The 27,173-nt window shown below is 39.8% G+C and overlaps 1 protein-coding gene across 6 annotated transcripts; it reads right to left on the bottom strand.

The window, feature by feature from the left end:
- Positions 1-2,015: 2,015 nt before the first annotated feature.
- On the bottom strand, positions 2,016-26,323 carry GBP3 (guanylate binding protein 3). 6 transcript variants are annotated; one of them, XM_063697215.1, is made up of 11 exons: positions 25,554-25,743; positions 23,417-23,628; positions 18,146-18,273; positions 17,406-17,515; positions 16,936-17,138; positions 16,038-16,280; positions 14,601-14,881; positions 13,758-13,970; positions 12,257-12,359; positions 11,833-12,026; positions 2,016-2,567 (listed from the first exon to the last, which is right to left on the bottom strand). In XM_063697215.1, exons 2-11 carry the CDS (start codon positions 23,604-23,606, stop codon positions 2,544-2,546), a joined length of 1,689 nt encoding a protein of 562 aa, XP_063553285.1. In that variant the 5' UTR covers positions 23,607-23,628; positions 25,554-25,743; the 3' UTR covers positions 2,016-2,543. The 6 variants fall into 6 exon arrangements, with proteins under 6 accessions (XP_063553285.1, XP_063553290.1, XP_004026146.5 ...); XM_063697220.1 differs by having other exon boundaries at positions 14,682-14,881; XM_004026097.5 differs by lacking the exon at positions 2,016-2,567 and adding an exon at positions 9,565-10,737 and having other exon boundaries at positions 25,554-26,323.
- Between the last annotated feature and the right edge of the window lie 850 nt (positions 26,324-27,173).

The raw sequence follows: 27,173 nt of genomic DNA, 5'->3' as shown, positions 1-27,173 counted from the left end.
TAGATTTATATCTATTTGTTTCCTTTTTTTGTAGCTATTGTAAATAGTATCATTTTTAAAATTTTGGTTTCCAGTTTTTCTTTGCTTATATACAGAAACTGTTGAAGGTTGATTTTTGTGTGCTGACCTTGTATGTTTTGACTGTATTAAATTCATTTATTAGTTCTAAGAGTTTTATTGTAGATTACCTGGGATTTTCTACACAGGCAATAATGTTGCCTGCAAATAAGGACAGTTTTATTTGATCCTTTCTGATCTATATGCCTTTTATATCCTTTTCTTCCCAAATTGCACTAACACTTCCATTGTACTAACAATTCCGGTGTAATGTTGAATGGGAGTGGTGAGAGTGAACATTCTTGTGTTGTTCCTAGATCTGAGGGGCAAAAGATTCAGTGTTTCATCAAGTATGATGTTAGCTGTAGAGTTTTTGCAGATGCCCTTGATCGGTTTGAAGAAGTTCATTTCCACTTCTATTTGCTGAGTTTTCATATGAATGACTGTCATATTTTATCAAGCTTTTTCTTTATCTATATAACCGTGTGATTTTTTTTCCTTCTTTAGACTTTTAGTGTGGTGAATTACACTAGTTGATTTTTGAACTGCTTTACATCCACGGGATGAATCCCACTTGATTGGTGTGCACTATTTTTCTATATTGCTGGATTTGATTTGTTAATAGTTTGTCAAGGATTTTTGCATCTATGTTTATGAGGGTAATGGTCTGTAGTTTACTTTTGTACTGTATTTGTTTAATTTTGTTATCAGGATAATGCTGTGCTCATAGAATGAATTGGGAAATGTTCCCTTTTATATTTTCTGAAAGAAATTATTAAGAATTGGAATTATTTAAAAAATGCTTAGTAAGATTTGCCAGTCAAGAGAACTATCTGGATGTGGAGATTTGTTTTTCAGATTCTTAACTTTTTTACTCCATTTCAGTTTCTTTAGAAATTATATGACAGTTCAGGTTATCTATTTTAACTTGGGTGAGTTTTAGTTGCTTGTTTGTGCTTTTTTCAGAAATTAGTCCATTTGTCTGAGTTGCAGAAGTTATACACATAGAGTTGTCAGAATGTTGAAATGTTGATTTTTAGTTTTACTATTTAATGCATCAAAGATTAAAAGTATTTCTTAAATCTTTATGTTTTTTAAATTTTTTTTGGTAGAAACACTTTATTTGGCTTTGTTAATTCTTGAGCCTGGTCATTTGTAAGACTGATTGGACAGGTTTCACTGAGGGATTTCTGCTTTTTTTTTTTTTTTTTTTTGTCAGGATCTCAGTGTTTGATGTGCTCCTTCCCTGTAGATCAGAGGAGCTTGTATTTCCTTTCACTAAACTCAGAGAAGGAAAACTAGCAACTTATTACTTAAACAAGAGAAGAAATACTTCTGTAAACTGAAAATATTTTTGGCACAGAGACACATACCATACAGGCCAGCAATTGTAGGCCTTAAGCTATGGTAGCTTCAGCAAACAGACAGGAAATGAATAAGGGAAACCTGAAGCACCTTGTCATATAGATAGTGAGAAGGCTACAGGGTCATTCCAAAAGGATTCCAGAGCCAACTTAATCAGGCTCCCAATGGCCAGTACTCCTGGTTGTAGATCCAGGAACAATGTAAGAAAAGCATAGCATTGCATTGCCATTTTCTTGTCATTGTTGCACTCAATGACACTCTCAGACCTACTATGTCAGAAAGTCAGAGGAAGGGTAGGGGCCAGGGAATCTTTATACTTAATAAGGTGATTTTAATGCATATCAGGATTGAGGAGCACTGGTGAAAGCAACATGCCTCCTTGGATAGTGAGCTTTATTTGATTCCTGGAGATATTAAAGAAAAGCACTAAATCAGAAGTCAGATGATATGGATTCGGGTCAGGACATCGATGCTACCAAACTAAGGAGGAAGTAACTTAATTTTGCTGAGTTTCAATTTTCTTATTTTTAAATGGTTGAAAAAGAAACTTTTATTTGGTTTTGAAGGCAGAGTGAAATTTTTCTACTGTGAAATTTCTTCAACAATAAAAAATGTATTTTATTTAATCCTTTGTAACAATGCAGCTTGAAAAAGAAAATACAAAGTATGTATTAGTCCGTTTTCTTGCTGCTGATAAAGATATACCTGAGACTGGGAAGAAAAAGAAGTTTAATTGGACTTACAGTTCCACGTAGCTGGGGAGGCCTCAGAATCATGGCAGGAAGTGAAAGGCACTTCTTGCATGGTGGCGGCAAGAGAAAATGAGGAAGATGCAAAAGCGGATACCCCTGAGAAAATCGTCAGATCTCATGAGACGTATTCACTGCCATGACAACAGTATGGGGGAAACCGCCGCCATGATTCAAATTATCTCCCACTGCATCCCTCCAACAACATGTGGGAATTATGGGAGTACAATTAAAGATAAGATTTGTGTGGGGACACAGCCAAACCATATCAAAGCATATCTACAAAAACATACCATCTATATGTTGTGGTCTTTACTGGTCCCCTATGAAGTTTCAGTTCAGGTGAAGAAATACTGCTTGGCAGCACCATGCTCAACTGTGAAGAGGCATTTCCATCTGATGGGAGAGGAGGGAGTTCATGATTAAAAAGAAAAAAAAAGGCCCCAAAGCAATCAAGAAAGACAGTTATTAATGTGGATTGAATGGCATAACTGCTTTCCTGCTTTTTTCTCATCATGTCATATTTTTTTTTTCCATAAGTTATTTGGGTACAGGTGGTATTTGGTTACGTGAGTAAGTTCTTTAGTGGTGATTTGTGAGATTTTGGTGCAACCATCACCTGAGCAGTACACAGTGCACCATATATGTTGTCTTTTATCCCTCACTCCCCTCCCACTCTTCCCCCCAAGTCCCCAAAGTCCATTGAATTATTCTTATGCCTTTGCATCCTCATAGCTTAGCTCCCACATATTAGTGAGAACATATGATGTTTGGTTTTCCATTCCTGGGTTACTTCACTTAGAATAATAGTCTCCAATCTCATCCAGGTTACTTTAAATGCTGTTAATTCATTCATTTTTATGGCTGCATAGTATTCCACTGTATGTATATACCACAGATTCTTTATCCACTCGTTGATTGATGAGCATTTGTGTTGGTTCCACGATTTTGCAATTGTGAATTGTGCTGCTATAAACATGCATGTGCAAGTGTCTTTTTCAAATAATGACCTCTTTTCCTCTGGGTAGTACCCGGTAGTGGGATTGCTGGATCAAATTGCTGGTAGTTCTATTCTTAGTTCTTTAAGAAATCTCCACACTGTTTTCCATAGTGGCTGTACTAGTTTACATTCCCACCAGCAGTGTAGAAGTGTTCCTGTTCACTACATCCATGCCTACATCTACTCTTTTTTGATTTTTTGATTATGGCTATTCTTGTAGGAGTAAGATGGTATTGCATTGTGGTTTTGATTTGCATTTCCCTGATCATTAGTGATGCTGAGAATTTTTCCATATGATTATTGGCCATTTGTATGTCTTCTTTTGAGAATTGTCTATTCTTGTCCTTAGCCCACTTTTTGATGGGTTTGTTTGTTTTTTTTTCTTACTGATTTGTTTGAGTTCGTTGTAGATTCTAGATATTAGTCCTTTGTCAGATGTATAGATTGTGAAGATTTTCTCCCACTCTGTGGGTTTCTCCCACTCTGTTTACTCTGCTGCCAGACAACCTGCCGGATCCGGAGGGGTAGAAGTCAGTGGCGGGTCTGCAATGGCGGTGATCAGCAGTGGCAGACGGTGAGCAATAGCTCAGCTCGAGCTGGAACAAACATGGACCAGAAGAATGTGCAGTTGCAAGATTTAACAGAGTGAAAACAGAGCTCCCATACAATGGTAGGGGACCCAAAGTGGGTTGCTGCTTCCTGCTCAAATGCCTGGGTTTATATGCTGATCATTGTCCCTCCCCCGTGCTCTCAGGAGATATGTGATTTGACTATTTCTTTACCTCCTGCTTTAGCCTAATTTGTATTTTAGTGAGCCCTCTTTACTATCTGATTGGTCAGGTGTGAGCTGAGTTACAAGCCCCGTGTTTAAAGGTGGGTGCAGTCATCTTTCCCAGCTAGGCTTAGGAATTCTTAGTTGGCCTAGAAAATCCAGCTAGTCCTATATCTCAATATTAAAAAGACAATCCACCATGATCAAGTAGGTTTCGTACCAGGGATGCAGGGATGATTTAACATATGCAAGTCAATAAATTTGATACATCACATAAACAGAATTAAAAGCAAAAATCACATGATCATCTCAATAGATGCAGAAAAAGCATTCAACAAAATCAAGCATCGCTTTATGATTAAAACTCTCAGCAAAATCAGCATACAAGGAACATCCAGTGAGGCACCCATTGCCGCTCCCAATCAGGCTAGAGGCTCGCCATTGTTCCTGCATGGCTAAGGGCCCAGAGTTCGTCCTAATGGAGCTGAACACTAGTCTATTAGAAGCGTGACCCATGGCTTCTAATAGAGCTATAACACTCAACACATGGCCCAGGGTTCCATTCCTTGGAATCCCTGAGGCTAAGCAACCCAGGTCATAGAACAAAAGGTTTGCCACCATCTTGGGAGCGGCCTGCCCAATCTTGGGAGCTCTAAGAACAAAGATCCACCCGTAACAACATGTTGGATTCGGTTAGCTAGTATTTTGTTAAGGATTTTAGCATCTATGTTCATCAAGGATATCAGTCTGTAGTTTTCTTTTTTGGTTGTGTCCTTTCCTAGTTTTGGTATTAGGATGATGCTGGCTTCATAAAATGAGTTAGGAAGGGTTCCTTCTTTCTCTAGCTCTTGGAATAGTGTCAAAAGGATTGGTACCAATTCTTGTTTGAATGTCCATTAGAGTTCTGCTGTGAATCCATGTGGTCCTGGACTTTTTTTGTTGGTAATTTTTAAATTTCCATTTCAGTCTCACTGCTTGTTATTGGTCTGTTCAGGGTATCTTATTCTTCCTGATTTAAGCTAGGTGGGTTTTATTTTTCCAGGAATTTATCCATCTCTTCTAGGTTTTCTAGTTTACGTGCGTAAAGGTGTTTAAAGTAGCCTTGAGTGATCTTTTGTATTTCAGTGGTGTCAGGTTTAATACTGCCTGTTTTGTTTGCTAGTGAAGTTATTTGGATTTTCTCTCTTCTTTTCTTAGTTAATCTTGCTAATGGTCTATCAATGTTATTTTTCTTTTCAAAGAACCAGCTTTTTGTTTCACTTATCTTTTGTAGTTTTTTTAATTTCATTTATTTCTCTGATCTTGGTTATTTCCTTTCTTCTGCTGGGTTTGGGTTTGGGTTTGGTTTGTTCTTGTTTCTCTAGTTCTTTGAGGTGTGACCTTAGATTGTCTGTTTGTGCTCTTTCAGACTTTTTGATGTAGGTGTTTAGGGCTGTGAACTTTCTTCTTAGCACTGCCTTTGCTGTATCCCAGAGGTTTTGATAGGTTGTGTCATTATTGTCATTCAGTTTGAAGAATTTTTTAATTTCCGTCTTGATTTTGTTTTTGACCCAATGCTCGTTCAGGAGCAGGTTATTTAATTTCCATGTATTTGCATGGTTTTGAAGGTTCCCTTTGGAGTTGATTTCCAGTTTTATTCCACTGTGGTCTGATAGTGTGTTTGACATAATTTTAATTTTCTTAAATTTATTGAGGCTCATTTTATGGCCTATCATGTGGTCCATTTTGGAGAAAGTTCCATGCACTGTTGAATAGAATGTGTATTGTGAGGTTGTTGGAAGAAATTTTCTGTATGTATCTGTTAAGTCCATTTGTTCCAAAGTATAGTTAATCCATTGTTTATTTGTTGATTTTCTGTCTTGATGACCTGTCTAGTGTTGTCAGTGGAGTATTGAAGTCCTCCAGTATTATTGTATTGCAGTCTATCTCATTTCTTAGGTTTATTAGCAATTATTTTATAAATTTGGGAGCTCCAGTGTTAGGTGCATATATGTTTAGGATTGTGATATTTTCCTGTTGGACAAGCCTTTTATCATTATATAATGTCCCTCTTTGTCTCTTTTAACCACTGTTGCTTTAAAGTTTGTTTTGTCTGATATAAGAATAGTTACCTCTGGTCGCTTTTGGTGTCCATTTGCATGAAATGGCTTTTTCCACCCATTTACTTTAACTTTATGTGAGTCCTTATGTGTTTGGTGAGTCTCCTGAAGACAGTGGATAGTTGATTGGTGAGTTCTTATCCGTTCTGCAGTTCTGTATCTTTTAAGTGGAGCATTTAGGTGATTTACATTCAATGTTAGTATTGAAATGTGAGGTAATCCTTGCGTTCATAGTGCCCTTTGTTGCCTGTGTACTTTGTTATTTTTTTGTTTTTGTTTTTTGCTTTTGCTTTTTACCTTGTATTTTTGTTTTGTAGGTCCTGTGTGATTTATGCTTTAAAGAGGTTATGTTTTGGTGTGCTTCCAGGTTTCGTTTCAAGATTTAGACCTCCTTTTAGCAATTCTTATAGTGGTGGCTTGGTAATGGTGAATTCTCTCAGCAATTTTGTCTGAAAATGACTGTTTCTTTCCTTCACGTTTGATGCTTAGTTTTGCTGGAAACAAAATTCTTGGCTGATAATTGTTTTGTTTGAAGAGGCTAAAGATAGGGCCGCATTGCCTTCTGGCTTGTAGGGTTTCTGCTGAGAAATCTGGTAGGTTAGTCTGATATGTTTTCCTTTATAGGTTACCTGGTGCTTCTGTCTCACAGCTCTTAAGATTTTTTTCCTTCATCTTAACTTTGGATAACCTGATGACAATGTGCCTAGGTGAAGATCTTTTTGTGATGAATTTCCCAGGTACTCTTTGTGCTTCTTATATTTGCATGTCTAGGTCCCCAGCTAGGTTGGGGAAGTTTTCCTCACTTATTCCCCCAAATATGTTTTCCAAGCTTTTAAAATTCTCTTCTTCCCCAGGAACACCCATTATTCTTAGGTTTGGTCATTTAACATAATCCCAGACTTCTTGGAGGATTTGTTCATATTTTCTTATTCTTTTTTCTTTGTCTTTGTTGGATTGGGTTAATTCAAAGACCTTGTCTTTGAGCTCTGAGTTTCTTTCTTGTACTTGTTCAATTCTGTTGCTGAGACTTTCCAAAGCATTTTGCATTTCTAAAAGCATGTCCAAAGTTTCCTGAATTGTGGATTGTTTTCCTTTAAGCTGTCTATTTCATTGAATATTTATCCCTTCACTTCTTGTATCATTTTTTTGGATTTCCTTGCATTGGGCTTCACCTTTCTCTGGTCCTTCCCTGATTAGCTTAGTAACTAACCTCCTGAATTCTTTTTCAGATAAATCGGGATTTCTTCTTGGTTTGGATCCATTGCTGGTGAACCAGGATGATTTTTGGGGGGTGTTGAAGGGCCTTGTTTTGTCATATTACCAGAGTAGGTTTTCTGGTTCCTTCTCATTGGGTAGGCTCTGTCAGAGAGAAGGTCTAAGGCTGAAGGCTGTTGTTCAGATTCTTTTGTCCCATGGGGTGTTCCCCTGATGTAGTACTCTCCCCCTTTTCCTATGGGTATGGCTTCCTGTGAGCCAAACTGCAGTGATTGTCGTCTCTCTTCTGAGTCTAGCCAGCCAGTGTGTCTGCCCAGCTCTGGGCTGGTATTGGGGGTTGTCTGTACAGAGTCCTGTGATGTGGACCATCTATGGGTCTCTGAGCCATGGATACTAAGGGAGGAAAACACCCCTCATATTGTCTTATGCCCAATTTCTGCCTCCAAAGAAAGAAGAAGTAAAAATTAAAAGGCAGAAATGAAATCCACAAGCAGACAGTTAAGCGCCACACCCTGAGCCTGGTAATTAAAGATTGACCCCTGACCTAATCGGTTATGCTATCTATAGATTACAGACATTGTATAGAAAAGCGCTGTGAAAATCCCTGTCCTGTTCTGTTCCGTTCTGTTCTAATTACCAGTGCATGTAGCCCGCAGTCATGTACCCCCTGCTTGCTCAATCACGACCCTCTCATGTGGACCCCCTTAGAGTTGTGAGCCCTTAAAAGGGACAGGAATTGCTCAATCGGGGAGCTCGGTTGTTGGAGACGTGAGTCTTACCAAAGCTCCTGGCTGAATAAAGCCCTTCCTTCTTTAACCCAGTGTCTGAGGGGTTTTGTTGGTGGCTTGTCCTCCTACAATACCAGTGCCTGTTCCAGTGGAGGTGGTGGAGGGTGAAATGGACTTTGTGAGGGTCCTTGGTTTTGGTGGTTTAATGCTCTATTTTTGTGCTGGTTGGCCTCCTGCAAGGAGGTGGCACTTTCCAGAAAGTATCAGTGGGAGAGGGACTGGTGGTGGGCAGGGTCCTAGAACTCCCAAGATTAAATGACCTTTGTCTTCAGCTACCAGGGTGGATGGAGAAGGACCATCAGGTCAGGGCGGGGCTAGGAGTGTCTGAGCTCAGAGTCTCCATGGCTGGATCTTGCTATGGCTGCTGTGGGGGATGGGGGTGAGATTCCCAGGTCACTGGAGTTGTGTACCTAGGAGGATTATGGCTGCCTCTGCTGAGTCATGCAGGTTGTCAGGGGAATGGGGGAAGCTGGCAGTCACAGGCCTCACCTAGCTCCGATGCAAACTGGAAGGCCGGTCTCACTCCCACTGTGCCCTTCTCCCTGCCAAAAGCTCTGAGTCTGTTTCCAGGCAGAGGGCAAGAGGGGCGGGCTTAAAATTTGGCTGAGGCTTTCTGCTCAGCCAAAAAGAAAAGGACTTTAGTTCTTCACCAGCCTGTGAAGTTTGCATGTTGGATTTGTGCCCTCCCCGAGTTCTGGCAGGAGGCTTCTCACCCCATTCACATTGTTACAAAGTTTGGTTGGAGAATTCCTTCTTTCTGTGGAGTTTTACCTGTTGCTCCTCTGGCTGACCTCCCAATAGATCCCTGTGGTGCCAGGCAGGAATGGCCTGCCTGGGGACACAGTGAGCTCCCAGGGCCTTCCAACTGCTTCTTCTACCCCTGTATTTTGCTCGGGTCTCTAACTTGACTCAGCTTCAGGTAAAGTAGGAAACTCCTCCTGCACACAAACCTTCAGCTTCTCCAGTGGGGGTGTGTGTTCCAGAGAGGAGGGTCTCCCTTTCCCACTTCTGCAGTTGGGGCAGTCAGAATATTTGGAGTGTTTCCTGGGTCCTGCAGGAGCAGTCCGCCTCCTTCAGAGGGTCTGTGGGTCCTCTCCGGATTCATCGTGTAATATTTTGAAACACTACATAATTATTTCAAGATTCTAACATATACAATCTAATCCTTATGATTCTTATAAATGTAAGTAAAATAAGGCAGGTATATAATGAAACTTTGACCAATGTTTCTATAAACAAAGGTCTGCAAACTATAGCTTGTTTGTGCCACCTGGTTTTGAAAATTAAGTGTTATTGGCACATAGCCCCACCCATTTACTTATGTATTGTCTATGGCTGCATTTGTACTATATGCAGAGTTTAGTACTTGAGACAGCTGACCTGCAAAGCCATAAATAATCACTATCTGGTATTTTACAGAAAAGTTAGCCAACCACTGCTATAAAGACTCAAACCTTATTATTTGGTGAAAAACTAAAAAAAAAAAAAAAAATGGAAATAAAAAAACCAGTGAAACTTATTTTATTTCTAGTTTAGTTTATTTCTAGTTCAAAAATAATCTGTAATTGCTGTAAGAAATATCAACCACTTACCTAGGATGTTTGACAATTGGGATGAAGTCTACATATACTAAGTAATAGCAAGACAATTATTTTATTGCTCAAAAAAAAGTCAAAAAAATTCCATATTCCCTTTGGGGAAAATTGGCAGGATTTCAGGTATGACCTTTAAGAATCAGGAAAAGACCAGCCTATGCTTTAGGATTAAAACAATCAAATAGTTAAATTAGTTCAATTTTCTAACATAGTCTTTATCTTCAGTTAAAGTGCATCATTGCATGTTATACATTACTAAAATTACACAGTGCATAATTGTTACCATGTGACTATTTAATTCAGGGTCAACTGTCTAAAGGTCTAAGGTGTCACATTAAGGTTATAATCTAGATGAATTGAACAAGAAAGAAAAGATTTCTTCATTAGCCCATTTGTTTATGATTCAATTCCTACTCATGCTAATGATTTCTTTACCTTCCTATGGAAAATATAAGATTCTAGATCTCTGTATAAGATGGTTTGCTTTAGCTTGAGATCCATCAGTGAGAATTATCCATGGGCAATGTCCAGAAATCACATTATTGCTCATAGACCTTGTAGCCTTGATATAATGGAGAACTGTACACTGTCTTCCCTAGGAAGCTAGGATGGTTGTTTCTGATATTGGGACCCATTGTACGCTTGGCCAAACCAGTGCCCAAATATGTCCCAAGATTTTTACCTAAGACTTTCCTCAGTATCCACTGGTCATCTGGAAGAATAAACTTCTGAGTGGCAGCAACTCATGATCCCTCCTCTGTTGGTACAGAGGTAAATGCATCTTTGTTGCACAATTTACAATCTTTTTAAGGAAAAAACATGATTTTGATAATTGAACTGCATGTTCTTGTAAACTTTTAGAGTTATGATGCAAGATCTAATTATTATCAAATATAGTGACACTTGTTCCAAATTCTAAAATTGTTTCAGTTATGCCTTGGGTTAGGGTGACAGAAAAGCTCTGTTGTTTAGATCTTTAGCTTATGGGACATATATCTCTTGGTTTTTTTTTTCAGGGTCTTCTGTAGCTTTTGTATCTCATTTTGAAGTTGGGTACTTTCACCTTGGCATCTCTCCTTTAGTAGTCGGGCCTGTTCCTAAAAAGGGACAAATGGAGGCTAAATAAGTGTAGCATTAAGTAAATCTCTGTAAGCTATCTAGTTTCCACATGCATTGATTTATTTAGTACTTAATTTTTTTCTTGAAATTTTCTCTACCCTTGATTTTAATTATAGTTTTTCTTGGGCATTTGGGCTATGTGATTATTTCTCCTGGGTTTTCTATAGCCAAAAGAGTTTCAGCATATGCCTTCTGCTCTATTGATGAAGGTCGTGCTTTTTTCCCCCTATTAATTATACAAAACCTTTGTGGGAAATCTTAACAATATATTTGACTTCAAATCTTCCCTATGCATTATAGACTTTTTAACACACCTACCTACACACATATTATTATTATATACACATAATACAGAAATAAGTTACTCTCAAAATCTGATTAGGTATATGAATCTTAGATCAGGAAATTTGATCTAAGTCTCTACTCCCTGTTGGCAGGGGTAGCAGAAGATAGGCAAGGAAATCCGAGTGCCAGACTTACCATATAGAGTTTCTGCACATAGCTCTCAACTCAACACAAACTGTGAGTAGGGCACAGAAAACAGGCAGGAGTGGTAGACTACCCTACAGGTGTGAGGGTTAGGGAGTCCTTCTGCTCATAAAAGTTCTCTTAGAGCCAAAGTCATACTAGATGGGATAGAAAAAATATTACTATGGATTCCACTAAGTGATGAAGATGGGTCAGATATTTACTAGCTGTGTGACACTATAAAAGTTATTTAATATTTTCTGAACCTCTGTTTCCTCTCCTAAGTAATAGGGATAAAGTTCTCGCTTCATATGGTATTAAGCAAGAGATATAGATAAGGCATTTTTATGATGCCTAGCATATGACAGCCATAAGTGGAAGGATACACTAAAACAGGACTGAATGTGACACCCTGCAAATAAACTTTTAGTGACCACATGTAGGCAGTGGCCATTTCAAGTCAGACAGACAGAAACAAGAAAGTACAAGTGAGCAAGCAAAATCCTTCCCCTGGGCTTTATGTTCTCTCTGTCATACTAAGTTTGTGATCAGGAAGAACAGACAGAAAACAGAAAAACGAACCACAAGGTGATGCATTTGGATACCTGAAGTTTACTAGTGAGGGTCTTCTCTTGCTCTTCCAGCAACTGGGCCCTCTCCCTCTCCATCTTCTCAGTCAATTGTTTCACATGTTCTTGATAACTCTTCTCTTTCTCTTCCATCATCTGCTGATACTTTATTTGCATTTCCTCCACCATTTTTGCTGAAGCCTGTGCAGATTCAGCTTTTACACGTTCCACTGTGGAGGAAAAGGAAGAAGAAAAATTTGTGTGGAGTTATTTTGTTGCCTCATTCTTAGTTATACACTTACCCTCCATTGTTGCTGCTGACTGCATATGCCCTACTCAGAGATGACCTCAACAAGTAAGACATGTCTTGCTTTAGTTTATGGAACTTAGGTTTATCCAGTCAAATTATTTAAAATTTGAAAAGCTTTAGGATAATCTGATCCTTTGACTTGCTCCTCACCTTCAATCTCCTTTTCCTTTTCTGTGAGAATCTGGTCTGTCTGTAGAATTGCATCAGTCACAGACTCCTTGGATTTCAAGTATGTCTGCAGAATCTCTTCAGCCTTAGGACCCAGAGAACACAGAGTGAGAAGTAGGAAATGGCTGTAAGCAGGTGTTCCTGTTCGTCTGCCCACCATCTTTTCTTCTGAGAATTCTTCCTCTTGGCCCTGGTGTGCCTGGTGGTCAAGATTCCCTATCACAGGGCCAGATACATGCTCCAAGCTGGCCAATCAGATTACCCTCCTTAGCAGAGTCTTATTTAGGAGGATGATACAGATACTGGGAAATAAGATTCCCTGTCCTTTTCAAATTGAGGGCTCTAAATTTGATGCTGCAGTTCCATATGGGCTGAGCTGAATGGAGAATGAAGCCCTCCTTGAGAGAGCAAATCAGAGTGATTCAGATAGAGGGAGGAAGAGAGGGAGAGAACTGTGGGGATGCAGGGAGGATATTGGGCAGAGAGACAGAGCATGACATTATTTGAAATCTTGGATCCAAATGTCCTTTAAATCCAGTTTGAAACCTAAAATGATGAATTACCATTTTTTTTAAGCAACCATCATTGGGTTTCTGTCTCTTGGAACAGAAAAAAATCCAGCTGTAATGATCATGACAACAACGTGGTGGTTAATCTGATAATTGAATTTATAACTCAATAGTTAATTGACTGCACTCTCTAATTAATTAACTATTTTTTTTTTTTTGAGACAGAGTCTTGCTCTGTTGCCAGGCTGGAGTGCAGTGGCGTGATCTCGGCACACTGCAACCTCCGCCTCCTGGGTTCAAGTGATTCTCCTGCCTCAGCTTCCTGAGTAGCTGGAATTAAAGGTGCCTGCCACCACGCTCAGCTAATTTTTGTATTTTTAGTAGAGACGGGGTTTCACCATGTTGGCCAGGATGGTCTTGATCTCCTGACCTTGTGATCTGCCTGCCTCAGCCTCCCAAAGTGCTGGGATTACAGGCGTGAGCCACTGCGCCCGGCCTAGTTAACTAATATTTGAAAGACAGAGTCTGGCTCTGTTGCCCAGGCCAGAGTGCTGAGGTGCAATCTTGGCTCACTGAACCTCCCGGGCTCAAGCAATTCTCCTGCCTCAGCCTTCTGAGTAGCTGGGACTACAGGCATGTGCAACAGTGCCCAGCTAATTTTTATATTCTTACTAGAGACATGTTTCACCATGTTGCTCAGGTTGGTCTTAAACTGAGCTCAAGCAATCTGCCTGCCTCTGCCCTCAAAGTGTTAGGATTACAGGCTTGAGCCACCGCACCCGCCGACTGCACTCTCTTTGATGAGCACCTGGGACATATCTGATGTAACAGTCTCCCTGCATATGTTATTGAATGAAAGCATGAATGTTATACAGACAAAAAAGCACATCTGTGTGCAGTGAAGCTTGGTCACTTTGGTGTTCGTAGGAGGTAGGTCAGCAGGTTTCCATAATCGACAGATGAATCTTGGTTACCTGTATCCCCTTCCTCGGTTCCTCATAGTACTTTTTCTCCAGGTCTTGTAGCTTCTGAATAAAGAGACGATAGCCCCCTGGTTTCGAATAAATTCCCGCCTTCACTTCTTCTTCTAGAGGACTGAAAATGACCTGAAGTAAAGCTGAGCAACGATCTGATGATGCTTCTTGATTCTGTTTACAAAAGTCATCCCGCTTTTTGTCTAGCTGGGCCTTTAATGTAAAAATAGGAAGTAAAAAGAGTAACAGGGAAAGGATGTTAGCTTGACCTCAGAATTTTGGGAAAGACTTCTGAAAGTAAACAGTCAATGATGCCGGAGAAACTGACAGACTCCTCAGCAGGACCACGCTCTTCCTCCTGACCCCACTTTCTACTGAAATCGCTTTCTCTTTAGAGGTGAGGTTCAGGGCTGAGATTGACAGCTTTATGTCAACCGTTAGAGGAAAGCTCTGCTTTTGCATATTGGACTAATTATTTCATATGGAATAAATGTGGCTGAACAGAAGCCTGCTCAAAATAAATAAGATGAAAATTTTCTTTGCATTTGGCTAGAATATCAAATCAGTCTGAGAAGAGTGGGCATGTAATTTCATTAGAAGCTCTGATTGTCAGTTATACGAATTTAATAAAGGGAAGACCATTTATTGATAAGCAATGTTTTTAAACTTTGAGTCTGAAGTAACAAAATTGTTTTTGTCTGATTATTATGATTACCAAGAACTAGTTGTCACCATTTTAAAATCTAGAATAATTATTTCTGTCAAAATAAATACCAATTTCATTTCTTAGTAGTACTTTGCCTTCCAAAATCCAAATCCATGTAAACGTGTTAGAAAAATTACCGCTAATTTCTTTTGAAACAGATGGTCCACATCCTTGAAAGAGTTCTTCATAAAGACTTCAGTGGCCTCCCTCTCACTAACCCTGTGCAGGTCCAGCAGCTCCTGGAGGGTTTCTGTGGGCAGCTGCACCTTCTGGCCCATCTGCTGGTCATAGTGGGCAATAGCCTTTTGCACTGCGGCTGAGTTCTCTATCTGGGCCAAGGCCAGGACTGCGTTCTCCATGCAGGGCAGATCCCCTCTGCTGATAGCATCGATATAGGTCAGCACCAGGCTCTCTAGACCTACATACAAAGAAGAAATGATAATGTTTCTTATACTAAAGAAAACTCTCTATTCTGTGTAATTCTGAACATGTCAATTTCCACCTATTTTCCTCACAGCATCAAGGTCCTCAGAATCACCTGGAAGCTTGCTGGAAATGCCTATTGTTAGCCTCCGTCCCAGATCTACTGAATTAGAGTTTTCTCTTTGGGTAAGATCCCTAGATGATATGTATGCATATCAACATTTGAGAATCCTTGTTCTAGATGACCTAGGCCTGTGTTAGTTGAATGTTTGCATCCATTTCAACCCCAAGCACCATCAGGAAAGGAACCCATAGCTATTCCATTTATGACTGTTTCCTCAGCTTATTCACAGTAGCATTTGATCAATACTTATGGAACAAATGATACTCTCCTAATCAAATGGAGCCCTCCATTTGGTTTATTTTAGCACAGCATTGTCCAAGAAAACTTTCTGTAATGGTGGAAGTGTTCTGTATGTGCTGTTCAGTATGCTAGCCACTAAGTACATGTAAATATAAGCCTCTGAAATATAGCCATGTGAATTGACCTTTAATTTTTCCTTATTTTAATTAATTTACATTTACATTTAGATAGCCCCACTTGTCTAGCGGCTACTGTACTGTACAGTGCAGGCCCAGTTTACTGTGGCAATTTTAAGTAATAAAACTTTTTTCCTTTGCTTTTCCTATCTTTTCCCACCAAGAAGGTTGACCAACAAAATCTATTAGAAATGTTGGTGTCATCTAGAATTTAGCACAAATGTAGCAGTAGATTGGGATTTTTCAATGCTGATACTAGGTGGAGTTATTCTATGCTCCTTTCATATTTTTTTTTTCCTCTGTCACCCAGGCTGGAGTGCAGTGGCGTGATCTTGTCTCACTGCAACCTCTGCCTCCCAGGTTCAAGCAATTCTCCTGCCTCAGCCTCCCAAGTAGCTGGGATTACAGGCATGTGCCACCATGCCTAATTTTTTTTGTATTTTTAGTAGAGACATGGTTTTGCCATGTGGGCTAGGTTGGTCTCAAACTCCTGGCCTCAAGTGATCTGCCCTCCTCGGCCTCCCAAAGTGCTGGGATTACAGGCATGAACCATCATGCCTGGCCATCCTTTAGTTTTAACAATGAGTGGAAGTACTAGGAAGGGGACTTACGAGGCCCGTTGACCTGGATGCCTCCTGAAAGAGTTTTAGTTTTGGAATTGCTAAAGATGTAGGAACAGAAGTCTGCTACTTGTTGCACAAATTCAGGGTCCAACTCTTCATCTTGTAGTTTCTCAAGCTGGGCAAGCTTCCTGTGGTGAATGGGCAGATCGAAGACAAAACATTTTTTCTTTGGGAAGAACTTCCGGATACAGAGTCGGGGCAGATTAAAATTTTTATCTTTTTCACTGGTACCTAGAGAAACATAATAAAGAAATTTGCCTAATATAAGTGTTTCCGTAAAGGGTCAAATAGTAAATATTTTAGGCTCTGCAGGCTAGGTGGTCTCTTTTCCAAGTACTCAACTTTGTTATTGGAGCATGACAACAGCTTTAGACAATATGTAAATGAATGGGCATAGCATTCTTCCCAAAAAACCTCACTTAGAAAGACAGCTGGCAGGCAGAATTGGCCATCATTTGTCTTAGGCTGCAGTTCGCCAGCATTTGGACTAGTACACTGTTCATGTTCAATCTATGTTCTTTAAGTAAATATCCATTGTCCTTCATATTTTACAGGTAAATACAGAATCACGAACCCTACATAAGGAGATAAAATTTACCTAAATTGTAAAATAGGAAAAAATGAAAGAAAAAGAAACTTGTTTTAGAACACAGGAGAATATAATTTAAAATCTAATCTATTAATTTAGATATTCAGCAAGCATTCATTCCTTTTTTCCTTTTTTCAAAAAACCTTTTCTATTGCTAATAGCAAGCATTAATTCTTAAGAATAGCAAGCTAGAGATATAGAAAACTGTAAATGTGAGGAAACTATCAATAGTAAACTAAAAAATGATAATTTCTAGTGTTTTGTCGTCCTCATTTATCAATGGTACGTCCCTGTTACCTTGTGTTAGCTTCAGGGAATACTCCAGGTACTCATCTGCTGTGAGGGGTTGTCCATCTGCTTCTAAGTCCAGGGAGAAATCTCTCAGTGTCCACACAAAGTCTGGGAAGAAGCTCACAAAGTCAGCTGAATCCTCAACCTCATTCTCATTCTCATCAGGTGAGGATTTTGATCGGATTCGATGTGTCAGCTCTGTCACATAGCTGAGTAGCTAACTAAGGAAATGTGACAAAATGAACAGGAACCTCATCCCATATTAGTTCAACACATTCCCAAACCTTCCATTTTCCTTTGCTCCTAACCTAAGTGTCAATTCTAAAGTGGATACATGGGATCTCTCCTCTGTACTTGCATTATTTTTTGTTTTCTCCTTTTGAGCTTGATTCATCAGGATTCACAGTCAGGCAGCTGGTGTATGAATACAGGTGTCCCCTCTGACCTTGGTGCTGTTCTGGGTCACAAAAGGATACTACAGTTGGTCCATAGCCTGCTGGTTGATGGTTCCCATGCTATTGTACACGAAGGTGCTGCTCAGGAGGACGGCCAGGGCGAAGATCCAGGAGTCATTCTGGTTGTCACCCTGGAAGTCAAGACACACTGGAGTCAGGAGCAAGTTTCATCATCACAGCACTTTCCAGAGTGACAGTAGTAAAAGTATATCATAAGTTAGAGTTTTCTTTTAAGACTAATGACCTATGAAAAGAACCCAAATCCAAACAAAATGATTGTTACTCAGCTGTGGAATGTGTATAGTTTTTTGATTAGTGTTTTTTGGTATACGCTGATTCTCACCAGGTCCTCTTATGATCATTGGCAGACAATTGCAAAATAAACGTTCAAGGTTAGTGGGCATTCTAAGGCCTGAAGTATAATTTAAACTTGCTCAGGCTACTGAATTATAAGTTCTTTGCAGGATAGGACTCGTGACATTGGGTTTATCTGTGCTCCCTTTATGCATCTGTGTTAACTCACATAGCTTACAAACTATGGTTAGTAGAATACTGTGTGTTCACCACCATGCTTTGCTAGGATTCTGTCTTATGAATATTTTTCTCACTTCTGGTTGCTAAGTTTGGCCTTATGACATGTACACAGAAATGAAAAGACAAATTATAGTTAAATGCAAACTCTTCTTTAAGAAAAAACTAAATGGTGCTTAAAATATTCAGAGATGAGGGGCTTATTTCAAAATTGAATCTTTGACCCTTACCTTCTTTACATCTCCCAGGCCCTCAGTGTCAAGCAGGACTAAGGTGTGTTCTGGCTTCTTGGGGTGAGGCACACACCACATCCAGATTCCTTTGGTGTGAGATTTCACTGTGGAGCCCAGAGAGAAGCCTGTAAAGGAGAGATGGGATAAGAAGGGCTGGAGGTTTAATAGCAGGTACTTCAGGAAATTGAGGCAAATGTAGCATCATGATGAATGTTAAGAGAGATAACCAAAACCACAATCAGTACTTACGTTACTTATAATCAGAAAAATAGAAAAATTTGAATATCCAGTACATAAATGGATTCAGGACCTTTCATGATAAAAACAATCAACAAATTAGAAATAGAAAAAAACTGAGGCAGGAGAATCACTTGAACCCAGGAGGTGGAGGTTGCAGTGAGCTGAGATAGCACCACTGCACTCCAGCCTGGGCAACAGAGCGAGACTCTGTCTTAAAAAAAAAAAATAGAGGAATAGAGAAACAGAAAAAAATTACCTCAACAAAACAAAAGACATACATGAAAAATCCACAACCCGCTTCATACTCAATGGTGAAGACTGAAAATTTTCCTCTAATATGGGAACAAGGAAAAGATGCCCACTTTTGCCACTTCTTTTCCACAAAGTACTAGAGGTCCTATCCAGAGTAATTAGGTGAGAAAAGGAAACAGAAAGCATCTAAATTGGAAAGGAAGATGTAAAATAATCTCTATTCACTGATGATATGATCTCTGCAGAAAACTTTAAATATTACACAGAACTGTTAGAACTAATAAAAAGAATTCAGCAAAGTTGCAGCATACAAAATTAACATGCAGAAATCAGTTGCATTTCTATACAGTAGCAAAGAACAATCCACAAAGGAAATTTTGAAAGCAATCCCATTTAACATACTACCAAAAGGGCAAACTACTTCAGAATAAAATTGGCCAGGCACAGTGGCTCACGCCTGTAATCCCAGCACTTTGGGAGGCTGAGGCAGGTGATCACAAGGTCAGCAGATCGAGACCATCTGGCCAATGTGGTGAAACCCTGTCTCTACTAAAAATACACACACACACACACACACACACACACACACACACACACACACACACACACAATTAGCTGGGTGTGGTGGCAGGCGCCTGTAATCCCAGCTACTCAGGTGGCTGAGGCATGAGAATTGCCTGAACCTAGGAGGTGGAGGTTGCAGTGAGCTGAGATTGTGCCACTGCACTCCAGCCTGGTGACACAGCAAGACTGTCACAAAACAAACAAACAAAAAACCCAAAAAACTTAACCATAGAGGGGAATGACTTGTATAATGAAAATTACAAATTTTTTTTTTTTAGAGACAGAGTCTCACAGTGTCATCCAGGCTAGACTGTGATCACTGCTCACCGTAGCCTTGACCTCCCAGGCTCAAGCAATTCTCCCACCTCAGCCTCCCGAGTAGCTGAGACTACAGGCACGTGCCACCAGGCCCGTCTAATTTTTGTATATTTTGTAGAGATGGGGTTTCCCCGTGTTGTCCAAGTTGGTCTCAAATTCTTGAGCTCAAGTGATCTGCTGGCCTCAGCCTCCCAAAGTGCTGAGATTACAGGTGTGAACCACTGTGCTTGGCCAACATTCTTAAAAGAAATTAAGGAAGAGTTAAATAATTAGAAAGACATCCTGTAAAAGTGACATACAGATTCAATGCAATCCCTATCAAAATTCCAATGACTTTTTTTATAAATAAAAATATCAAAAATATCCACACTAACTTTCATATGAAATTTCAAGAGATCCCCAAATTGTCAAAATAATCTCAAAAAGGAAGAAGAAAGTCAGAGGCTCACAGTTTCTGAGTTCTGAAACTTACTACAAAACCAGGATAATCAACACAGTTTGGTATTGGCTTAAACACTGTTATCAACCAATGGAGTAAAGTAGAGAGCCTAGAAATGAACTCTCACATCTATAGTCAAAAAATTTTCAACATGGGTGCTAAAATCATTCAACGCAGAAAGAGGAGTCTCTACAACAAATGACATTGGGAAAACTGGATATTCACATGCTCACATGCCAAAAAAAAAAAAAGTTGGACTGTTAGCTTACACAATCCAAAACGTAACTCAAAATGGATCAAAGAACTAACCATTAGAGCTAAAACTATAAAACTCATGGGAGAAAACAAAGGGGAAAAACAGACAGTAAAAGGAAAAACAGATAACTTTGACTTCATCAAAATGAAAAACTTTTGTGTATCAAATGACACTATCAACAGAATAAAAAGGCAACACATGGAATGGAATAAAACATTTGCTAAACGTGCATCTGATAAGGAATTGATGTCTAGCAAATATAAAGAATTCCTACAATGCAACACAAACAGATTAAAAAGTAAAGAAAGAACTTGAATAGACATTTCTCTGAAGAATGGCCAATAAGCACCTGAAAAGATGCTCAACATTACTAGTCATTAGGGAAATGCAAATTAAAGCCATAGTGAGATACTACTTCACATCCATTAGTATGGTGACTATCAAAAAAATTGAAAAGGGCTGGGTGCAGTGGCTCACGCCTGAAATCCCAGCACTTTGGGAGGCTGAGGCAGGTGGATCACCTGAGGTCAGGAGCTTGAGACCAGCCTGGCAAATATGGAGAAACCCCATTTACACTAAAAATACAAAACTGAGCCATGCATGGTTGCAGGTGCCTGTAATCTCACCTACTTGGGAGGCTGAGGTAGGAGAATCACTTGAACCCGGGAGGTGGAGGTTGCAGTGAGCTGGGATCGTGCCACTGCACTCCAGCCTGGGTGACAGAGTGAGACTGTGTCTCAAAAAAAAAAAAAAATTAAAATAACTGTAGGGAGACCCCGTGAAACTATTGCTATGGAATAAAAGATGAAATGCTCCTGATTATTGTAAATACAAAATTGCATGCAGGATTGTGCAAAGACAATGCCAGGTTGGACTGTCAGAATGAGCCAACAGCGCGTGATGTGCTTCCCCCTGCAGAGAGCGTATGAATGGACGTGCAGTCAGGGAGGTTTCACATCACCAAGATTCCTATCCCAGAAAAGCAGATGTTCATAGCTCTGGGAATGGAATGCGACCCTTGTGGAGAGAGGGGGCACCTGTCCATGTGGATAAGATAGGGCTATAAACGCACTCATCTTGCCATGGCTCTTCTAGGCCTCTTTAGGGTTAAGGCATACTCCCTTCTGAGAATTTCTGGTCTAACCGGTTGTCTAGCTTCACGTCTTGTTTCTATGGATTGTTTGTAACCAGCTTTTGCTACAACTGTTACTGCTGATTAATATCTTGCTAATCATAGGTTATGAAAGGCTGCATTTCTGTTTTAAGGCTCTGTTAGAAATTACTGATGCACACACTATATTGTAAATTCTTATCTCTGTATACTGTACTTCTGCATACAGATGTTATGTTAAAGAATTACTTCATCCCCATTGACCATCTCACCTCATAATCAAACGACCCTAAATCCCTCACTAACCTTCCCCCACCCTCACTAAACTTAATAATAAATGCTGGCATATCCAGTGCATTGGCAGCACCACGGGACCAGAAGGCGGTGACCCCCCGGACCCAGCTTTCACTATCTTGTGTGTATCTATTATTTCTCGACCTGCTGGTCTGCCTGGGAACAAAGAGAGAGCCCCGTTGCATTGCAGGCTGCTGGCCAGATCCCGCAATCAATAACAAATGTTGGTGAATATGAAGAGCAATTAGAACCCTTGTGCATTTCTGTTGGGAATGCTAAATGGTGCAGTCACTGTGGAAAATGATGTAGCAATTCCTTAAAAAATTTAACATGGAATGGCTATATGAGCCATCAATTCCACTTCTGGGTGTATACTGAAAAGGAGTGAAAGCAGGGACTCGAACAGATATTCAGACACCCATGATCCTATCAGCATTATTTGTAATAGCCAAAAGGTGTAAGCAACCCAAGTGTCAACTGACAAGCGAACAGATAAATTAGTATACACATATAATTACTTAGCCTTGAAAAGGAAGAATTTTTTATTTCTTTATTTATTTTTGAGATGGAGTTTTGCTCTTTGCCCAGGCTGGAGTGCAAAGGCACGATCTTGGCTCACCGCAACCTCTGTTTCCCAGATTCAAGTGATTCTCCTGCCCCAGCCTCCTGAGTAGCTGGGATTACAGGCATGTGCCACCATGCCCAGCTAATTTTGTATTTTTAGTAAAGACGGGGTTTCTCCATGTTGGTCAGGCTGGTCTTGAACTCCCGACCTCAGGTGATCTGCCTGCATTGGCCTCCCAAAGTGCTGGGATTACAGCCATGAGTGCCCAGCCAAAAAGGAAGAATTTTGACACATGCTACCACACTGAACCTTGAAGACATTATGTGAATTAGAATAAGCCAGTCACCAAAGGACAAATATTGAATGACTCCACTTATATAACATTCCTAGAGTAGTCAAATTAATAGAGATGGAATGTAGAATTGTGGCAGGAGATGGGTGTAGGTGGGGCTTTTGTTTAATTGGCACAGAGTTTCTTTTGGGGAAGATTAAAAAGTTCTGGAAATAGATGGTAGTGATGGTTGCACAACAATTTGAATTTAATTAATACCACAGAACTACATACTTAATAATGGTTACAAGGATAAATTTTATGTTTATATATTTTTTAAAACAATAAACAAGAATATCCAATACAGACTGAAACATTTTTTCAACCTTAAAGATCAGTGTAAACTTGCTGTTACTATGTGAACATAGGCAGGCGATCTCTTGAGCCCAGGAGCTTGAGACCTGCATGGGCAACATGATGAAACCCTGTCTCTACCAAAAATACAAAATTAGCTGGGTGTGGTGGCATGCATCTGTAGTCCTACCTACTCAGGAGGCTGAGGTGAGAGGATTGCTTGAACCCAGGAAGTCAAGACTGTGGTGAGCTGAGATCTTGCCACTGTACTCCAGCCTGGGGAAAGAGCAAGACCTTGTCTCAAGAAAAAAAAAAAAAAAAAAAAAAAAAAAAGACTAGTCAAGTGCAGTCAGTAGTGAGAAGGGTGAGGAGAAGGAGTAGAACCTGTAACTCATGGTGAACAGTCAATTGAGATAACTCACTACCTTCAGAACAGCCGTGAGCTGATGCTTATCCCCTAGAAGAGTGAAGATAAGGAGCCCAACTGTGAATGGAAAGTTAGCTTATTCCCAGTGCCAGCTTTCTCTCCTCACATCCTCATAATGGATGCTGACTGTGTTGGGGGACAGAAGGGACTTGGCAGAGCTTTGCTCATGCCACTCACCCTTATTCTTCCCAGCCAGCTTGTTCATCAGGTAGGATTTTCCTGTGCGGTAGAGGCCCACAATTGCCACCACCACCACAGGCTGTGTAATGGCAGACAGGATCTTCAGAGCTTCTGGATTCGCCACCAGTTCCCCGTTAGTGTTCTCAATGAGGCACATTGGGCCTGTCATGTGGATCTCTGGAGCCATGTCCAGGGCATTGTTCTCTTGTCTGCAAGGGAAGAGTTGGAATGAATTAGAATTTCCAGTCTTTTGCATTTAGAGGATAGAGTCACAGAATTCCCCAGGATGGCCAAAAGTTTTGTGTGTGTCAGTGAGAGAGATGAGGGAAAATCTGTATCATTTTAAAAAATTATGGAAGTATTATCATCAAATTAAATATTGGTATGACAGTAACTTATCAACAGTCAACTACTCTTGCAACCTAGAACCTTCATTTAATTTATTATGGAAAAGCTTCCCTTGGATTCTCATTAAAAAATTTACACTAGACAATAAATGGAAGATAAAATAGGATATAGAGAATTTTTTTTACATCCTGGCTATATGTAAGAAATTAAATATTGATTTGTTTATTCATGAATTCTTATGGTGAATAAAGAACCCCATGAGTAAATGTTTCATTGTTTGACATATGCCCTTAGGACAATTTCCAGAGATTTTTAAATGTGTTCCTTCCTCCATTTTCAACTGGTTATGCTTATTTCACTGTAATGAGGATCCACAAAACTTCTCACAGTGCCATTCTGGAAGTGGAACCAACGTAACATACTTTTGCAAATTCTATACAACTACATAACCATGTGAAACACATGGCTAGGGACCTTTCCAAGGGCTTTAAAGGGGCACGTGCAAGAGAGGGGCCCTGAAACTTAAGCTTCATTAGCGTCATGATAAGGTAGCCTCTAACTCAGTGTGGGTATAAATGCAAAACTGCCAATACTGAATGTTGCTAAGAAACACGCACGCGCGCACACACACACACACACACACGCACACACACACACATCCCAAAAAAACCAAACCAAACAAACAACAGCAACAACAAAAAACCCCATGAAATAAGGACTGAAAGACCAGGAGGCACATAAAGAGAGCTACATGGGAAGATGTTAAAAGAAAATAAATTTCCAGCAATACAGCTTTAGGTTTTCTGTTTTGTTCTGTTTTTCCATTTTGTAGAGTAGGAGAAAGAGAAATGGGAAGAGGAGAAATAGAAGTGAGGAGGACGAGGAGAAAGGGCTGGAAAGATGAGAGTGAGAGAGAGAGAGAGAGAAAGTGCCAGCAAGGGAGATGTCGGACAAGGTGATGAGTGAAGCTAGTGTTTTGCCAAGGAATTCAGGGGAGGAGTTTTCAGAAGGTGGGATCTAAGTTGTCTGAGTGCATGGGAGAGGTTAAAGTAAGCAAAGATACCGGCTTTAGTAGTGATGCATTACAGGAAATTCTCCTGTGAATTCTCCAGAGGAAAAACTAGGCCACCGCCCTCTCTCTCTCTCTCAAAAAAAAAAAAAAAAAAAAAAGAAAAAAAAAAGGAGAGGAAGCTCTTTAGCCTAGATTATTTCTAGAGAAACAATCCGAAACAAAGTTCAAATGTGTAATAAGAAGTATACTGTTTTCATGAATCTTCCTCTTTGATGCTGGATTTCAGTTTTTTCTTTGTCTATAACCGTGTCAGTGGGCTGCTTACTCTGCATTACCTTTGCTGTTCTTTCCTTCTGGTGAAAAGAACCCATTTGTAGCTCTTTCCATTTCTTAGCTGCATAGGAGCAGGATTCAGCAAGCTCCATCACTGACAATGGAAATGTAATCATGTCCCTAGTCAACACAGACAATGTCAACAAAGAGAAAGACTATCCTAGTGCATTTCAAACTCTCAGTTTAGTTGCTGTCTGCTGGTGCCTAATTCAACACAAGCACTGTAGTGGCACTTAGAGCCATGGTACTTCTGATAACACCATGATTTTATCTGACCTGTGTCTCACATCAGGCTCAGCTGCAGCCTAATTTGGTCCTGGTCATTTTTAAGAAAATGAACTGACTTATAAATTCCTTCCCATCCTTGCCACAACGTTATAGGCTCCACGTCCCTGAGCTGAGGTACTTCAGAGCTGGAGAGGAAGCAATAGGAGTTCTTACCTGTGCTTTTATCTTCAGTCCAGGTAAAGTTGTTTCTGTCACTTCTGTTTTCTTTCGCTGGATCGCTGGACTTTTATTTCACCCCTTCAGTGTTGTGTAGCTTTCTGGATTTTCCTCAGTGATCAAATAATTAGAAGTTAAGCAACCTTTGTAATGGCTTCAGAGCCTAATGAAACTGAAAGTACTTCTTTCAAGGAAGTGACTCAGTAACCATAAATGCAATTTCTGGATTCTGCTAGTAGGAGGGTTTAAAGTCAAGTTTCAAAGTTTTTTTGTTGGAAGAGATCTTTGAGACCATTTATTGTTTTAAAAACATGTCCATTAGGTATTGAAAAAAAATGGAATATATCTCAAGATTGGAGATCTGTTTGAGAATTGTAGAATAAGGAGGCATCACATTAATTTTTAGATATAATTTTCTATAACAAGAGACAATTCACAATGGAGCTGCCTATTCTTTTAGAGGTGCAGTAGGTGAGGAAAGAGCATGTTTTACACACTCATGAACACCTAGTCCCTGGCACTTAACGCCCAGCACACAGTCAGGAGGGGGCTCCATGCATTGTACTCAAGTTCCAGGCTCAGTGCTGACTGCTTTACATGAATTACACTACTTAAATCTCATAACAAGTATTTCCCTGTGATTTTATAGAAACCAAGGCACAGAAAGACTTTATCAGTTGTCTAAACTCATAGCACTATAACTAATCTGAACCCAGGGATTCCTGATCCCAAACTCTCTTCTTGAACCACCTTACTGTGCTGCCTCTGTTTGGTGAGTGAATAATTGTAAAAATATTTAATTTATAGATGCTCTTCCTCTTTTTATTTAGTATACTGTAATTTGCTTTTTCATAAATTGTTTTCTAAGAGCTTCATATGTTATGTATCTATTTCATTCATGACTACTTACATGCAGAATAGGTGGTATTAACTCTATTTTACAGTAAAAACAAATTGTAAAAAACCCTTGTGAGCATTTATTTGTTAATTTAGTTACACACACATAAAAAATTGTACATTATGTATATATGAAATGAAATATATTGTTCTATCTTACTCATATTTTATAAAATAGTTTTATTCAAACTCTTCCTATTCTTCCTGAACACTTTAGCTTCATCATTATTAAAACTACTTTAGAGTATTTTTTTTTTTTTGAGACGGAGTCTCACTCTGTCCCCTAGGCTGAAGGCTGGAGTGCAGTGTTGCAATCTTGGCTCACTGCAGCCTCTGCCTCCCGGGTTCCAGTGATTCTCCTGCCTCAGCCTCCCGGGTTCCAGTGATTCTCCTGCCTCAGCCTCCCAGGTAGCTGGGATTACAGGCACATGCCACCAGGCCTGGCTAGTTTTTGTGTTTTTTAGTAGAGATGGGGTTTTATCATGTTGGCCAGGCTGGTGTCGCACTCCTGACCTCAAGTGATCCACCCACCTCAGCCTCCAAAAGTGTTGGGATTACAGTCATGGGCCACTACGCCCGGTCAAAATCTTTTAACCTATTTTTTCAGAGTATATCATTGTTACTTTTGTCATAATCATTTGAACCATTTAAAATCTCTGCAAATTGTCATAAAAACATATATCAAACAACAAAACATCTATTCAAGAAGAGCCCTACAAT

Source organism: Gorilla gorilla, chromosome 1 (assembly GCF_029281585.2).
Source record: "Gorilla gorilla gorilla isolate KB3781 chromosome 1, NHGRI_mGorGor1-v2.1_pri, whole genome shotgun sequence".
NCBI lineage: Eukaryota > Metazoa > Chordata > Mammalia > Primates > Hominidae > Gorilla > Gorilla gorilla.
Note: the sequence above shows the minus strand (reverse complement) of the source record. Positions and strands in the feature narration are given on the sequence as shown.

Excerpts from the sequence above, each read along its gene's own strand:
- GBP3 (XM_004026097.5), bottom strand. The coding sequence starts at position 23,606 with ATGGCTCCAGAGATCCACATGACAGGCCCAATGTGCCTCATTGAGAAC. Across the intron at positions 12,360-13,757 it reads AACCGAGGAAGGGGATACAG|GCTGAAGAGATTCTGCAGAC; the intron begins GTAACCAAGATT and ends CTGGGTCCTAAG. Across the intron at positions 12,027-12,256 it reads AAAGGAAAAGGAGATTGAAG|TGGAACGTGTAAAAGCTGAA; the intron begins GTGAGGAGCAAG and ends TTTCCTCCACAG.